Source organism: Vitis vinifera, chromosome 3 (assembly GCF_030704535.1).
Source record: "Vitis vinifera cultivar Pinot Noir 40024 chromosome 3, ASM3070453v1".
In the NCBI taxonomy this organism is placed as follows: domain Eukaryota; kingdom Viridiplantae; phylum Streptophyta; class Magnoliopsida; order Vitales; family Vitaceae; genus Vitis; species Vitis vinifera.
Window position 1 is genome coordinate 1,898,187 of NC_081807.1, and position 17,890 is coordinate 1,916,076.

The 17,890-nt window shown below is 35.0% G+C and overlaps 1 protein-coding gene across 23 annotated transcripts; it reads left to right on the forward strand.

The window, feature by feature from the left end:
- The first annotated feature begins 200 nt into the window (after positions 1-200).
- On the forward strand, positions 201-17,512 carry LOC100245246 (uncharacterized). Of its 23 annotated transcripts, none has more exons than XM_059735795.1 (14): positions 212-405; positions 1,416-1,485; positions 2,551-2,591; positions 3,618-3,704; positions 10,642-10,711; positions 11,032-11,107; positions 11,189-11,506; positions 11,602-11,920; positions 12,162-12,656; positions 12,898-13,047; positions 13,141-13,236; positions 13,808-13,883; positions 15,062-16,046; positions 16,971-17,512. In XM_059735795.1, exons 13-14 carry the CDS (start codon positions 15,873-15,875, stop codon positions 17,430-17,432), a joined length of 636 nt encoding a protein of 211 aa, XP_059591778.1. In that variant the 5' UTR covers positions 212-405; positions 1,416-1,485; positions 2,551-2,591; positions 3,618-3,704; positions 10,642-10,711; positions 11,032-11,107; positions 11,189-11,506; positions 11,602-11,920; positions 12,162-12,656; positions 12,898-13,047; positions 13,141-13,236; positions 13,808-13,883; positions 15,062-15,872; the 3' UTR covers positions 17,433-17,512. The 23 variants fall into 23 exon arrangements, 21 of the variants coding, with proteins under 21 accessions (XP_059591776.1, XP_059591769.1, XP_059591767.1 ...); XM_059735787.1 differs by having other exon boundaries at positions 3,639-3,704; XM_059735789.1 differs by having other exon boundaries at positions 3,639-3,704; positions 11,602-11,888.
- The last annotated feature ends 378 nt before the right edge of the window (positions 17,513-17,890 follow it).

Consider the following 17,890-nt stretch of genomic DNA (forward strand, 5'->3'; position numbering starts at 1 on the left):
ATTTTTATTTAATTTTATATGTAATTAAAAGACTATAGAACTTAGGTTTTGGGTTGTTGATGTGAAAATTATATAGTTTTGAAAACCCAATTTTACATATTTCAAAATTGATAATGTAATTAGAAAATATTTGGACAATCATGCACTTTCAGCTTATGTGTATTTCAATGCCAAAAACACCCTTCACCTTGCCAGCTAAGCGTTCCACATCTGAAAATTCAAAAGAGAAAAACCCTCCGAATCTAAAACTTAAAGTTATCAAATTTGCAAAACACCCGACCCGCTAAACTCTGTCACTTCCTCTCACTTTGCCCTAACCCGATCTGCATTCTCATCAAAGGTGGAATATTTTTAACGTTTCTGGAAACCGAAGTGGAGCTTCCTCTTCCTTTGGATTAATCGCAGGTGAGTTTTCCATTTAAGGATTCGTTTGGCTCTTGAGAAAATATTGGGGCCGAAGGTTGTTTTGCATTGTTCACGACCCTGTGATTTAGAATATTTGGGAATTTTTTTTTGTTATATCTTAAATTTTTATGTTTACAAGACGACTGTTTGTGGGGAATCGTTGAGGAAAAACGAGGATGAATTTTCCCGGAAATCAAATGGGGGATGGATTTTCTTGGGAATCAAACGGGGGTTGCAAAAAAATAAAATAATAATGTGATTAGATTAGTACCTGCGAGGATTGAGAGTGGCAGAGGAAAATAGGGCCTTTTTAGGGATTCTCTCGTCTGGAGGGCAACTTCAGAAAAGGGCTCCTTGATGCCCGAGTGAGAGAAGTGGGTGGCCCTTTTGAGTTTTAGATTTAGTATGATAAAAAAAAAAAGGGGAAACAAATCATGAGAACAATTTGCTCCATATAAATAATTATTAATTATTAATTATCCATCTTAATTTTTATTAAATCAAAACCGTGGCTTGGGTTCAATCCCTGCTACCATTGGACTATGATACTCTTTGATAATATATATTTAATTTAAATTTGTTAAGGTTCATCATTAAAAAAATATAATTCTAATTATTTTATTTTAAATTATATTTAATTGATTAATAAAAAAATATAAATCAATATTATAATTTTTTTAACAAGTTTTTTTTTTAATTATTTATATGATAATTAAATATAAAAAAAGAAAATATTAAAAAAATCATATATGTATCTTCATTTATTTCACACTATTAAATGCATTTGAATTAAATAAATTATAATTTTAATATTAAATGTATCATAATCTATCTCATTAATCCTAATCTAAAAAATGACTATGACTTAATTTTTAAAAATTTTCTATTTATCCTTTTAATTTTGAATTCAAGGACTTCAAAAGGCAGTCCAACACTCCTCTACTCACTTTGATTGTTGCAAATAGAAATGTTCAAGTTGATTGTCCTGACATTTAGTCTTATCACAACAGTTGAAGGGGCAAAATTCTTTTGATGAAGGGAATGGAAGGGAAATTGAGATTGAAAGAATTAACTTACATGGTATGCGATCCACTCATGAAGTTCATTTGTATAATTTATCTGTTGGCTTAATATGATCTATTTTTCAAGTTGATAACTTGATATTGTGAGATTTCGGAATCCATTTTAGTTGGAAATTAATTATTTGATTTGGGTAGTCTATTGGAGCCTACCTAATAGCCTTATAAAGTTCTAAAAATAGCAAAAAAAAAAAAAAAAAAAAACCGGTGTCTGCCCCTTTGTAATGTTTGGTATTTTGTAGAAATGAACACATTTCAATAGGAAAATGGTTGACTCAATGGACCACTGATTTCAGAAGATGCTTAGTGCTTGAGGCTTTTAAATCTCAAAAATGTCACACTTAGATGACAGTTTTGTTCGTTGTTTTTTTTATTTGGCAAATTCAGTGGATCCTTAGCACTATAAAATCTACTGCTTGGTTTTCAGCTCATTGAAAGCTAGCCAGTCATTGACTCTTCATACACCATAGTTCTTTATATTTGGTAGTTGTTGAATGTAATAGAAAATTTCATACTTATTGCATGTAGAAACAGAGTTTAACCCATTTTCCTGTAAAATGATATGCATCAATGACATTGTTTTAGAGGCTTTAAGCACTTTGAACAGATTGTATGGAGGTTTCTTCTGTTCTAAAAGTTTGTTGGATCCAACTGTTTTTTTTTGAGCTTTAAAGCTTATGGTTAAAATGTTAGCAATTAACTCTTGGGACGTGACTCTAATTTTAGTCCCCTATTATTATAAAAATATATTTCCCTTGATTTTCTTTTGGAGCTTCAGCAGTTGCATCTAAAGTTTTTCTGCTCAGTTTATATATTTATTTTTGTCCCTCATCATGACTTGAACTTGGAACCGCCAACAAACCCATCCCAGCCCTTTATCACTTGAGCCATGCCTCAAGGACTGAGTTTCTATTAATAATGTTTCTTGCACTTGAAATCCTATGTGAAAATCAGTAATTAAAAAAAAGGGAGATTGCTAAGGGGCTTATTGAACTTTGTTGCAGGTCTATTTTTAGCTCATAGTTCAGCTGACATACAAATTCAATTATGTTGGTGTGTTTTGCAGATGCAATTGGGGAGAAACTAAAGGTGGCTGCAGAGAAGGAGGTCTGTTTTTTGTTATATTTTGTGTACTTTGAACCACTTGCAACATTCAATTCTATGGTCATGATTAAGATAGAAAATACACATTATTGCATAAGGACTTTCTTTTGATAGGCTATGTTTATGCTATGCCTCATTTTTGCTGTTCTTTAAAGCTTTTATGACATGTTTGGATCCTGTTAAGCAGAAATTGCTGAAGTATGTTGTACATTAACATACGAAATCAACTCACATTGTTATTCATGTAGCATTATTTTGAATTTCCATTGCATACTGTCTTTCAATTTTTCTTTCCCCATTGAATTTTTTGATCACTCCATTATTGATAAAAGTTCTCATTTTTTTTGTTAGTTTAAAAATAGACAAGCTGTAATCCTTTCTAACATGCCACCATAATTAAACAGACCGCAAACATGGTGAACTCCCACTCCAACCATGACCTTTTTTTTTTGGGATAGGTAAAAATGATTGTATTAAAAGCAACCCAAAGTACACATGATGACACACGACCTATTTAAGACATAGGTTAAGTGGGTCCAAGTCAACCCAATTTTTTTATTTCTTGTCATCTTTGAGTTTTCATTGTAGGCTATGTTGAGACTTACAACTCCAGTAAATATAGAAATTCCAATTTATTCTTCCAACATATAGCTTATTGTTAAACATTTTGGTTTACCTGTTCAATTCTTTAGTTTTAATTTGTAGGGTGTTTCCTATAGAAAACCCAATTAATTTGTTCAATACTTTTGTTCTAAATTGGACTTCTTATTCATTTTGGCTTATTGTTGTCATAAATATATATTGGAATTATTTTTTAATTCTTTTAATTTTAGTAGTTGTTGCTTATGTATTTGGATTTGTAGTGTATTTGAGAACATTCATGACTTCTCTTATATATTCATAGATTCACCATGTTCATTCAGTTTGCTCAAAACATTGTGCCATTAATCATTTTTAGCTTTTTCCATTATGTACTTTATCTAAGCTTTTAAAATCCTGCCCTATCCGTTCTTCTCTTCCCATTCTCAGCTTCTCCTTGTTGGACTACAGATATATACGGACTTTGCAGAAGCCAAGATTCCAGCATTCATAGATTACCTGGGAACTGTTGTTGAGGTATTCTCTTTTTCCTATGTTGCTTCTTCTTTGTTTTCTGTGTGTGTGTCTCTGTCTCTCTCTCATTTTCATACTAGAACATCATGTGAATCTAGGGAAAAACTACTAACAAATCCATGTGAAAACATCCTTGATAAATGTTGTATTGTGGATCTCATTCAGGTTGAACAGACTAAGTTATCATTGGTTTCCATGATTCTGCAAGATACATGTTTGCACAGTGTGTGTTGATAGGAAATGTGATTATTATTAACTGGACTGTATGTTTGATGCATATACACATCAATGTGTTGATGTCGGAGGATGTTGGTGCAAGCTTTTTCACTTGTATTGCACGAATTACTTGCCTTTCAGCCTCACTCTCAGTATTTAAGTGTTTATACCAATACTTTTAAAGACTTTTGAAGTGCCTTTGGTCCAAGGGGTTTGCTAGTACCATTCTTCCCTTTTGGGATAAGAAATCTTTCGAATGCTTGGGGATAGAGGTGGGGGCATTATTTATATCATGCTATTCTAAGAACATTGAGGATGGTTATGTGTTAGTTTCTCAGGGTCTATGGACTGGTTTTTTTGTTAGTTCTACAAGTTGTGGGAGGGTGTCTGTGCATGGGGGTTGGGGTGCATCATAGGGTTATGGGATGAGCTATAAACTTGAATTAAGTTTCATTCAATAAACAATAATTTTTTCTTTTCTTATTATGATGTTTTTGCAAAAGAATTGTTAACAGCTTTTCATGAAAATTTCCATGCATGCACTTCAATTTTGTCATCAAATTCGCCAATTAGCAATTACCTCTACTAACAAATTATTGTAATCATTTAAATGCTTGCAAACCCATATATAATCCCTCTAAGTTCCTTAGCTAAGCTTGTGAGTTCTATATTAATGCAAAAATCATTCAGAAACTGAATACTAACTAATGCATAAATGAATTATTTTGAAGATAAATACTATTCATTTGTTTCTTATTTTAGCTTATGATGTTCTGTCTAGTTCTGAATTTGATTGGAATTGTGATTCCCTTTCTTTGGCACTGTTTTCCTGTTACCAATCTGACAGTTAACAATGAACATCTTCTATTTTCTTGATTCATTAGCTATGTATGAATGCAATTAAAATAATTTCAGGACTGCATAATTTTCGAATTTGATTGTGCTTAGGATTATCATCGTGTTTTTTTTTTTTAATAAACAATCTGATTTGCGTAAAAGGGTTCTGAACATTAATTTTTTACTAGGTGTGAGTTGAGCTGCTGGTTTGGAAGAATTGATGAATTTTTAAAGTGTACTATTTATGTGGCATAAAAGTTATGCATTACATTCTTCAATGCTTCTTCCATAGTCTTTAAAGTGTACTATGTATGAATGCAATTAAAATAATTTCAGGACTGCATAATTTTCGAATTTGATTGTGCTTAGGATTATCATCGTGTTTTTTTTTAATAAACAATCTGATTTGCGTAAAAGGGTTCTGAACATTAATTTTTTACTAGGTGTGAGTTGAGCTGCTGGTTTGGAAGAATTGATGAATTTTTAAAGTGTACTATTTATGTGGCATAAAAGTTATGCATTACATTCTTCAATGCTTCTTCCATAGTCTTTACAGCCATCTTATTTATTTATTACAAATATCATCCAATTTATCATTGATGAACAATCCATTATTTCATTTCTACTTTTGTTTAATAACTGTTTTCTTTCTTGTTAATACTTCTCAGTAGTTTATTTTGTGCTTGCTGCATATGTTTAAATGATAGGCGATTTAACTGGTTGATGTTCTTTGAATCTTCCAAAATTGGGAAATATAGTTTTAGTATCACTTGGTTTATAGTCACCCCCATAAATCACTCATTGTTTACTACATATTTTTTTGTCTTGGTACAACAAAATTGCTTTCAATTTCTTAACTTCAAAGGATGGGGTCATTGATTATTAACTCTATGAACGAATTTGTTGCATTATACAAATTGTTTTCGAAAAAACTATAATATGGGATTTATTGAAATCTTTATCAAGATACGATAGACTTTTGACTTTCAAATTAAGGTCCATGTATAAACAAATTAGGCCTAGGTATACACCTATAAAGTTAAGAGCTCGAAGTTACGTACATGGGAGTGAGAGTGAGAGTGAGAGTGAGAGTGATAGAATAAGTGCATAAAAAGGATGTTCCTTTTTGATATGTGGGATCATTTAATTATTAATGTCTTCTCCATGGTAAAAAGTAATGTTTGATAACTGTTATAGGGTGTAATTATGTTTTTAGGATGATGAAGAATAGAAGTGGTAAGAAACATAGAAAATGGGTTGGAGATGAGCACATGGGAAGGGTGGGTAGGGAGGAAGCCACCATTCTTATTCCTTAAGCAACTTCATGGCATTAGATTATGGATACAAGGATATATTAGGGATTTGAATATAGAAAGGGGGCCTTCATTCCATGCTTCCACCTTTCCTCTTTGTCTTTTGTGTCACTAAAAAAAAAATTCTTACACGTTGGATTACCATCACATGGCCCGATGATGACCTCTTTCTGACCTCTCTCTTCTCCTCTTTCCAACATCATTATATTCATACATAATCCCTATTTACTTTTGTTGTCATTTTGTTTGTAACAAGTTTCTATTTAATTAAGGAGATGGAAGAGGACATGTTCTGCTACATTCATGAAGGCGGTCAGCTAGTTAAATGTGCTGGAGGGTCTGTAGAATATCAGGGTGGTCGTACCGAATCCATGGTTGTTAGCCGGCATATGTCACATAGTGATTTCATTTCAAAACTGTGTGATGAATTGCATTTTGACCGGAATTCTATCAAATTGGAATTCACGGTCAAGTTTGACCCATCATGTCTACTATTGTTGCATGATGACGCAGCCATACTTAAGATGTTTCGATTCAATGAAAGGTTTTGTCGAGTATATGTCTCATCATCAAGTGAAGTTGTTGAAGCGTGTATATCATCGACTAGGTACTTATAGCCTTACCAACATCACATTCACTTTGTCTATTAACTTTTGAAATATATGTAGATGGATGAAGATAATTTTTTTTTTTGTTTTATTTGTAGTGCCCCTACTCCTATTGTTGGTTCAAATTCAGCACACGTACTTTCCTCTGGTGGTGATATGCCAATTGATATTTGTAATGACTCTCTTACAATTGAGTCATGTGGGTTTTCCCAAAGATGTGCGGAATCAAATATACTCAAACGTGACTCAAGGCGATTTGAAAATTCCATTATGGGTAGTGGACATACCTTCCCCAATGCTGCCAAGTTCCGTGATGCCGTGTATTTGATGTCAATTGCTGGTAGATTCCGTTATTGCTTCAAGAGGAATAGTACGAAACACATGACAGTTGTTTGCACAGTTAATGAATGTCCTTGGAAAGTCACAGCTCGTGCAATTGGGGAATCGAACATCATTCAGGTTCACACTTTTCAAAACCGCCATAATCATAGTTTGGAAGATGTTGCCGCATGCCAACCTTTAGTGAGATCCAATCGTGCTTCATTGCTTATTGATGATGTCATACGGTCCACTCCCGATTACCAACCCCGCCAAATTTGTAAGGACTTTCAAAGGCAACATGGGATGCAATTGACGTATCTTCAAGCATGGAATATCAAGGAGAAGGCAAATGAGCGCATTTATGGAGAACCAAAAAATTATTACAAATTGTTGCCTTGGATGTGTGAGAAAATGGTTGCAACAAATCCGGGGAGCATTGTTGAGTTGAGACATTCAAGTGATGGGCATTTTGAGCAACTCTTTGTTGCTCATTCGATATCTATCCAAGGGTTTGCAATGGGGTGTCGGCCAATCATTGCTATTGACTCCGCGCATATGAGTGGGCCATATAGGGGTGCGTTATTTTCGGCCACCGCATACGATGCTAATGACTCTATGTTCCCCTTAGCCTTTGGCGTGATGAGCTTAGAAAATTATGATGATTGGTCTTGGTTTTTGCAAAACTTGAAGAAGGTTGTTGGAGATAAGGAAGTCGTTATTATCTCGGATAGACGTCCTGCTCTTCTTCGTAGTGTTCCCGAAGTGTTTGGCCTTGAAAACCATGCCTACTGTTACCGTCACTTGAAGGAAAATTTCAGCTCTTTTTTGAGCAAGCATAACACAAAAGGGAACAAAGGTAAAGAAAATGCACTCCAATTACTTGATAGTATTGCCTATGCAAGGTTAGAGCACGATTACAATGTTTCCATGTTTGAACTACGGAAATACAATGACACTTTGGCCACATGGGTTGAAGAAAATGCACCCGAACATTGGGCTATGTCAAAATTCCCAAAACAAAGATGGGATAAAATGACCACAAACCTTGCCGAGTCGTTTAATGCTTGGTTAAGGAATGAAAGACATCACTCCATTTATAACTTTCTAATGGAGCATATGGCTAAGTTAGGTTCTATGCTTGTCAAACATAAAGAGGAATCGAACAATTGGAAGGGATGTATAGGGCCAAAAATTGAAGACAAAGTGCAGCAGAAAATTGCCAAGGGTGAGGTGTATCCGGTCACTCCTTTAATGAACGGAACATTTGGGGTTTCTATCGGAAGCACCTTCTTGAATGTGGACATTATGAAGCGTACTTGCACATGTAGGGGTTGGGAAATGTTGGGAATCCCTTGTGAACATGCGGCGGCTGTTATTCTTTCCATCGGTCAGAATGTTGTTGATTTTGTTCAAGATTGGTACAAATTCCCAATGCAAGAGTTGATTTACTCGGGCTCCTTCTCCGGTATAGAGACCCATGACATGCCAATCGTGGATAATGATGGTTTGGTTCGATCTATCATCGGTGAAGTTTTCTTCTCTCTTAACCCTCCCCATACCAAATGCCCTCCCGGAAGACCAAGGAAGAAGCGCCTTGAGTCCCAATTTCAAGATAAACGGACTGTCTATTGCTCAAGATGTCATACTTCCGGGCACAACAGGAAAACGTGCAAGAATCCTTTGTCTTAAGTGCAATGCTGTCACATTCTTCCCTTTTTGAAACTATGTTCTATTGTATTTCCATTACATGTTTTGAAGACTCTTTCTAAAGGTTGTTACAAACCAAGAACACATTTTAACACTTATCATTGGTGTGTTGTAATGGGTAATATTACATCTACATCATTTCTCCTGTTTTTCTTCTTTTTTCATGATATCCAACCTTACCTACTTCCATGAACATGGGTTTCCTCTTATGAGCAGTTGATGAAGTTAATGGTCTCTTTGTATTGTGTAATTTGTTTCTATTGTACCTAGTTGACATGGCAGGTCTTGCATGTTTTGTTGTGTTATCTTGTCATCTACATTTTGTATAAATCCATATGGGTGTTACTCTTTTCAGACTGCAATTTTTTTGTGCTGCCCTTTTTTATTATACAAACATGTTGATGAATCTGCGATTTTTATGGGAATTCAGTCCAAATAGGGCCTGATATTTGTAGGGCAATGGTAGGAAAATTTGGCAGCATATTAATGGCATTGTATTAAATTTCCAGCTTTAGTTCCATATCTGAATGGGGGTCTGAACTTGACCTTGAAGTTTAAACCTAAAGTATAATCCTATCTCTAATTGTAAGTTTATTAGAAATTATCAAGATACCCCTTTAACTACTCTCAATAGTCTTATTATTTTCATGGGTTTTCTTCATGGAATAGCTTTTTCTATTCCTTGATCCTCCCACATAAATAAAACAAATGAAGGCATATATTATCATATACAAACTCAATAGGTTCCTGTTGCTTAAGTGTATACTAATGCGAATAAAAATAAAACTATGGGACAGTGAATGATTTCCTTGCCACTTGTCATACCACCCAACATTATCGGTGCCAGATTTTGCATGTTTTTGTGCACTCCTCTCTATCCTAGCTAGATTACTACAAATTTAAAATTCGGTAATTATAGTATCCACAATTACTACAAATTGTGCCCATGCTAAACCATAAAACTTTAATTTGTGCTTACAGTTGTGTTTGCAAAAATCAGAAGTTATCTTTAAGTGCAGTACACAATAATAAAGACAAGACCTCCATTCATCTTGATGAAGAACTTCTTGCCATGTTCCCAACCATGATTCCTCTTCAGCATTCCTTCTAGATTTCTCCACACCTATGAAATATCAACCATAATAAAAATGAGCAGTTAAATAACGTGCCATAATGCTTTACTATTCACAGTGGGAATATTTTCCATTTATGAGCACATTTGAGTTGTAGTTATATTTACAAAAATGTCATATTTTGATTGTTAATGTGAATATGCACAAGACATCCATCAAAGGGGGAAAAAAAGAGGAAGTGTAGGTACGCCAAAAAACGCTCCCTGCTTTGTTTAAGATGTTTGGAAGCATCAACTCAATGGCCAACAAGGATTTCAAATTCAGAACCTACATGGTGTCTTCATGCCAAAACAGTCTGTAATGCATGACAACAAAAAAGAATACTGCCAATAGAACTGTATTTTATTACTAAGATCAGCATCTTTTCGTTTTCTTTTGGATCATGGAAAGTACTTGGGAAAAAATCTCAAATTTCAATTCTCCTCTTTGGTTTATAATGAAAAATATAGAGGAAAATGAAATGTAATGAGGATTCTTTACAAATTTCTATACTTTTTAAATATTCAGTAATTATAAAAACGACCCTTGTGTTTCCACTTTTGTCTCAATTTAGGTTGTAATTTTTTTCCCCTTTTACAAATGTCAATCTCAAACTATACCAGTTCAATTAAGATTTTCTGTCAAACATAGATCCCGAAACCTCTATGACAATCACGTGGACAATTAGATATATTCATACATATTATATAATAACTTATGACAATATCGATATGCATGTCACATAGTTTCAGCATCCTTTTTTTGATGGAAAATCTCTATAAAATGACCAATTTGACATATGCATATGGTTATATTCTCCGCGTAGATGTACAAAGGCCTTAGCGGAATTGCTGTTTGTGGCACTCCAAAATAAAGTTCTACACAAAGTAGCTAAGGTAGTACCTCTTTTCTTATAGGATGAAATAAAAACAATTTATGATTTTCTCCAGTAGAAGCTTTACAAACACAGTTGTCCACAAACTGAATCCAGTTTTTCATTTTTGTTTGACCTCTCAACTGATTTTTATAATATTTGAGATCAATTCTGATCAACTGATACAACTACAACACTATACATGTGGCCTTTTATTGTTGTTATGTTGTTAATGACGAATACATATATAATTTTACGTATCATGAACTATGTGGTAGTGATGTATTTGTATTTTATGCTTGATGTATGCATATGTTTGGTGTAATGCAATTGGTGGTGTAGATATGATTGTGGGATGTTCGCAATCAAGTACATGCAACATTGGAACGGGGCCACACTAGCACATTCAATCGTGGAGGTACGCACAACCAATACTTTATTGTTTGGTTTTTTCGAAGTTTTCCCAAACCAGCCCATGATTTTGGTGTGTGTTGTACAGGACAAGATGCATCTATATCGATTGAGGTTGGTCGTGAACTTGCTGACCAACTAGGCAAACAATGCTAGAGAGAAGGTCATCAAGGCATGTCCAATGTGACGTATGAGGGTTGTGCCACTTTTGTTAGTTGCAAGTTATGAAATACTGAAGGTTGCCTATAAAAGACAATGTCAAAGAGAAGCGAAAGACAACGTGTCTGTATATAATCATGGTTTGCTTTATTTGTTTGTTAATAGTGTCTGCCACAGTGCACCATTTTATGGTAATAAAATCATGCACACTGGGACAACAGTGGAAACATTTGTCATGGAGAATCTGGTGGGATTTGTTGAACTTCTAACCATTCCTTTGTCTTTTATGCCATGATACTCCATTAACTTTATTGTTCATGCTTATTGTCTTCTGTTTTACAGGAAAGGCTGGGTAGAGCCACAAATTGGCCTATGTTAAGTACAACAGCAAGTCTAGGTGTGATTAATAGAGGCCACCTGCAACAGGGAAGGTCACTGATGGCACCTTACTTGCCTCAGAGTGGGGCTGGTGGTGGCGGCAGTCGATAATCAGAAGGTGGAGCCCTCTATGCTATTGGTCTGGTTCATGCCAACGATGCTGAGGGCCTCAAGCAATTCCTTCGTGATAGCTTGTGCATTAGCAATTTGAGGTGTTTACTGTTATGGTTATGGTTATGGTCCAGAGCAGTGTAAGTAGTGCTTCCTGTGGTGGAACTTTCAGGTAGTGCACCTATTTTGTTCGACATTTTTTTTAATTTTTTAGATGTTGCTTGTTATTTGATTATTTAATGTTTATTTATTGTGATGCTCAAATCAGTTTCAGGTTGCACTATTATGATCTACTATATTTTGTTTGTTTTATAGAAAACTACTTTTTAGCTCCTTGTCACCTTCTTTTCCCTTATTTTTATTCTCATGATTATTATTATTAATATTATTATTATTATTTTTCTTGATTGCAGGCGACAATTGGAAAGCATAATTCTTCACAACCATGAAGACACCATGAGCAAGACGGGAGCAATTTTACACTGCGGAATCGTGGCTGCTGGAGAAAGGGATGTGATCATAAGACATTCTCATCATCACTTAGACTTTATAATATAACTGTTCATATTTTGATTTTTGTTTGTAAATTTAGGCATGCCCAATACCAGAGCTCTCTAAAAACTATATAGATACATCATAAATGGTTTTTTTGGTTGACCATTTTTACTTTGGGCACCCATTGCATACTTCCGATATATTTGGGTTGTGCCCCCTCTTCTGTTAGGTGCTTTTAGATTAATTTATCAGTGTCTACAAAAAATACATTGGTATATGAAATTTTGGTTGAGCTAAAGAGGTTACTCCATGACCTCTTTGCAGGTGCATAGTTCTATGAGATCCATGCAATATGAGAAACTATTGCCTAGGTTGAAGAACTTGCTTTCTATTCTGCATACTATTTGGCCAAGGTAATTTTGCTATATGAGAGCTGAAGCTGGAATTTTGTAAGTTTGTTTCAGAAGCCATATTTGTCATGTATGTTTAGAAATTCTGTTTGGTATGATAGATTTTTCTTTCAACTTCATTCATACTGGACCTATGTTTCTCCCAGTGCATTACATGCAGGCTTATTCTTCATTTTGCTTGCTGGTAGGAGGTTAACACCCTTTCTAATAATAGCTGATTATGCTGTTACATAAATCATTGCAGTACGATGCGTTTGAAATTGGCTTTATAACTACGGACGACTTCACAGATGCAGACATATTGGGAGCAACTTACCCAGCTGTTGCAAAGAGGTTATATAATGATTGGGTTAATGGTCCTGCAATTCCCATTGTTACTGGTTTGCTTGGAAAGGTTCCTGCTATGAAGTTTAATGGTTTCAATTCCCAGTAACTGGAATTTATGCGCACGAGTTGTAGATTATGATTTATATTCTTCTAATTGCAGGGTTGGAAATCTGGTGCAGTTACTACCTTGAGTAGGGGTGGGAGTGATTTGACAGCCACATCCATTGGTAGAGCCTTAGGCTTGCAAGAGATTCAGGTACGATCAACCCCTTAGCACATGGAAACTGAAAGTCCTGTTGCCATTTGCAGTCCTATTTGTAGTTGTACCATGTTTTGTCTGAATTGATTCACAATATTCTCTAGTTATAATTGATAAGGATGATGGCGACTTTAGTTGTAAATTCCTACGTCCACCATGATTTTTAAACCCAACCGAAATATGATTCAGTTTAGTTTCCTATGCTAATAGGTGTGGAAGGATGTTGTTGGGGTTTTGACTTGCAATCCAAGTATTTATCCACGTGCATTGCCTGTACCATATTGTAATTATATTAGAACTTTAAGGTTGTTTTCTCTTTTTATGAGGTGTACGATTGATTATTTATCTAATATTTCAGATTTAGAAGTGCACTGTTGTTGTGGTGATAACTAGGTTTGTTTCCCAATATATATGGAAAATTACCTTTCTACTTGAATTCGTGTGAAAATTTGAGCCTTTTCTTTTATTGTATTGATAGTTTAATCATACATATGTGTTAAATTCCGTAGTTATCCTGGATTTTCAAATTGATTAATGGCTCAGTCTGTATCTTATTCTGACTTTGCAGTTGAGGATTTTGATCTTGGTTTAAGACGTTTCATCAAGCTTCTAATGTGAATGTACCTCTGCTCGTTGACCTGTAGGTAGGCAATTTAATGATGTAGTAATGCATCTGCTTGAGCTGTGTAGGACCGATTATGTAATGAGATTGTGTGCGAAGTTAGCATTAGCTACCATGTCTATTCAATGTTTTATGTTTCTCAACGTGGGGAGGCTATCGGGAAATTGTTCATGTATGGCTCCTGCAAGAGTGACTGAACCTGCTGAGCAACTAATGAACTCTCCTTTACTTCCTAAGTAACAAGGATGAAATTTACGTTTTATTTTGCCCCATAGAAGACAAACTTAACATATTTCTCTTTGCTTTCCTTCTCAAGAGCACACCTTTAAAGGAGGGGTTGTGCTTGCTTGATCTCCTTTATGGCCTTTGGTTCTTTGGTAGACTTGACTTACATGTTATTACTTGATCCTCAAATGGTACTTAATGTTTAAGTATACATTGTACTTTCCCTGTCTTGAATTGTCTTCCTTGGTAACGGGGAAGATTTCCTTTTTCTAATAGGGAACAAAGTATACATATTTCTATTTGCATTCCCTCTCAAGGTCACAGCTTTGAAGGAGAAGATATCCTTTCTTGACCTCTTTAATGGCACTTGGTTACAGTAAAATGTGTTTTGGCCACAGAAGTTTCTGAAACTGAACTTACAATTACAAAAAGCATTTGTTAGAAGACGACTCTAGCATCAACAAATTTGCAGTTTTGCTTATAAGACACCAGTTTATCATATCTAGATTTTGGTCTGTGTAAGGTTGCAAAGCCATCCGTAGATCGAGGCCAAGTGCAGAAAATTAATATATCATGTGGATCTCAAACTATGCATAAATCATCATTTATGCCATTATTTGAAGCACTGTCAATGTAATTGACATTTAATCCCAATATATTCAAATTTTAATCCTCATTATTTCATTTTTTTTTTTGGGCTGCTTTAGATCAATTTCATTATGCAAGGTTCTTATATCAACTATAGAAAAGGTATAGAAAAATAAAGGGGCACAATGTTTGGTGTTTTTTGGGTTGTCACAAGGAATCTGGAAAACGTTAGTGTTAGTGAAAATGGCATAGAATTGACTAGTGCACACCATTAAACTTGAAGGACATTATGATCTGAATTTGTTGGTTCTTGCTTTAGTTTTGATTAACATAATTGTTGGAACCTGAATTTTGGAGCCAAACATTTTGCTTGTCCAATCTGAACAGGATATGTAAAGCAGAAAGAACTCTGATGCGTAAGTCAGTAATAATTCAAGGCAAAAGGAAAGTTCTGATGGAATAAGGAGTATATATTTTGAATACTATTGGTTGGTGCATGTCTTGCAGACATGTCTTTTGCTTAATTTCTAGTAAGTTTGGTTGTCCTCAGTATAACAATCTCCAAGGCATGAAAATTAGTTGATATTATCTAAAATCTATAAAATATTAGGATATAGATATTCAGGGGAAATTGATATCATCTGATATTATCAAATAGAGAATTTAACTGTTACTAACTGGAGTGGTGCTACATGTGAAGTAGAGGAATATTGTTTCAATGATCATGTTTGAATGAGATGGAGCATGCCATTATCTAAGGATATGATGATTTGGAGGACATAAAGTTAACTTTTTTTCCCTGCTATAAATTTTCATTTTTGAACTCTGCCACTAGCTGGTTAATTATCATTGGAAGTCATCATTACTTGTTCTATTGATGACCTTTGTTGGGCTGCCCAGAGTATTGTGTTGAAATGGAAAATTTTTTATGTAAGAAGTTGTGGAAGAGGTGGAGTAGCTCTTTCATTTTCTTGCTGCAACTAATATGAGCTTCAAAGACCAACTACCTTTTTATATATGGTGTTCTTACATGTTAATAGCCCACTCTTCAATCATATAGTGTTCTGATTTACTTCCCTTTAATGTATTCTACAATTTTTATATGGCTTATTTGGCAGCTTTGTTACTAAGCACAGAGAGATGACTCTCTATCCATTCTTCATATTCTATAGACTTCTTGTAAACCTGCCTAAACAATATGGTTATGCTTACGCATACAGGAAATGGTGATCGGTCTATTCCAGAAGGAGATAGCTTGAAAGGAAACAACCCTTCTGAGGGCAACAAATGCAATGACACTGCCTCCCAGAAGTCCTGTCAAATAATTGTGGACTGGAGAGAGTTCAGAGCAGCTCTCTTTGCTCGGGAACAGGTGATGTTTTGTATGGCTTGTAGAGCTTTTATTTTCCTAAATAAAGGTATAACCATTGTGTAATTGTCTCAATATTTCAATACCACCTATATCTACAAGTGCCTATGGCTTATAAACTATCAGTTTCCTAAACAAAATAAGATCAAGGTATAACCATTGTAGTATTATAAGTCAATATATAAATATCCAGTATCTACTAGCGACATTACATGCATGGATACTAGAGTAAGGCACACAGCAGAAATTAGGACACACACATAGGAAAGTTCAGACTTTCCTAACCTGACAAAATTGAAGTTTAGTTCAGAGTTTTAAGGTGATGATAATAAGATTATGAGCTTTACAGAAATGTTGGTTTATCGATTCAGTTGGCTCCTATATGTCATGAACCTATCAAGCATATGATCATATCTTCCCCCATCAAGCATATGACCATATCTTCCCCCATCAAGCATATAACCATATGGAATCTATTACAACTATATCACCCCATATCAAGCATGGTCACTTTCATTATATCATGTCTATATCCTACCCACAGCAAGCATGAATATTTTCATGCTTAGAATCACTTTGGTTTCTGGTTGATTGCTAATGCAAAATGAGCCAGATTGTGACTCTACACCAATTTAGCACCAGCTTGAATATTAGTCTACACCAGTTTACCTCCAGCATGCTGGTGAATCTCTACCTACTTATGCCACATATGAACAACCCTTTTGTGGGGACATTACAGAACTATTCTGCATGCTGTCATGTAGGATAACGGTACGAACCTGGTATGCACTTATCAGTGGAGAGCATAGCATTTAATTTCATCTTTGAGGATTGAGAAATTTTGAAGTATTAGTCATGGTGGTACCGATCTTCTCTTCAAATTCATGCTCTGTAAATGGGAAAACTTACACTTGAAAATTTTATCAGGCAGAAAAGGCAGATCCTGAGGCTCACAGCCAAGGTGGAACACCCCAAGAGCCTAAACCTCTAGGCCTGAAATGGGCCCATCCTTTTCCAGTACCCGAGACTGGCTGTGTCATTGTAGCCACAGAGAAGCTTGATGGGGTACGCTCCTTTGAAAGAACCGTTGTTCTCCTTCTCAGATCTGGAACCAGACACCCACAGCAGGGGCCATTTGGAGTTGTCATTAACCGACCTCTTCACAAAAAGATCAATTACATGAAGCCCACTAATCTGGAGTTGGCAACCACTTTTGCTGATTGTTCCTTGCATTTTGGTGGTCCTGTAGAGGCAAGCATGTTTTTACTAAAAACAGGGGAAAACCCAAAACTTCCTGGTTTTAAAATAATACTTATAATTAAGAATCTCTTTGTCACATCTGAATTGAGTCATGAATATGTCAGATTTCTCAGTTCCAATGAAGTCTAGGCACCATCAGAGAAGAACCCTTCGTGTAAAACCTTAATGGGAAGCTATAAATGTAATGAGAAGGCCTGAATGTTATTTGATTTGAGGGAGAAGAGAAAACTTGGAATCTTTTACTAGGCAGCCAATTCAGACCCAAGCTATTATACTGAGGTTTAAATTACTCATAGGAAAATCTTTTCTTCCCAGAGATGGAATGGGGCATGAAGGGAAACAGGCATTTAACCATTACTTTGTAGGCTAAGGGCTGTTTGGAAACTATTCTTGAGAACAATTTTCTGATTTAAAAAATGTGATTGACAATTTCTGATTGAAATAGCTTTTTGATAATCTGTTGTTATTGGTTTTGTATTAAATTCAAGATATTTTAAGATTTTTTTTATTTGTGTGATAAGAAAATTGAAAATACGGAGGATAAGTTTTTTTTGTATTAGACATGGTTATATACTATTGATTGGATG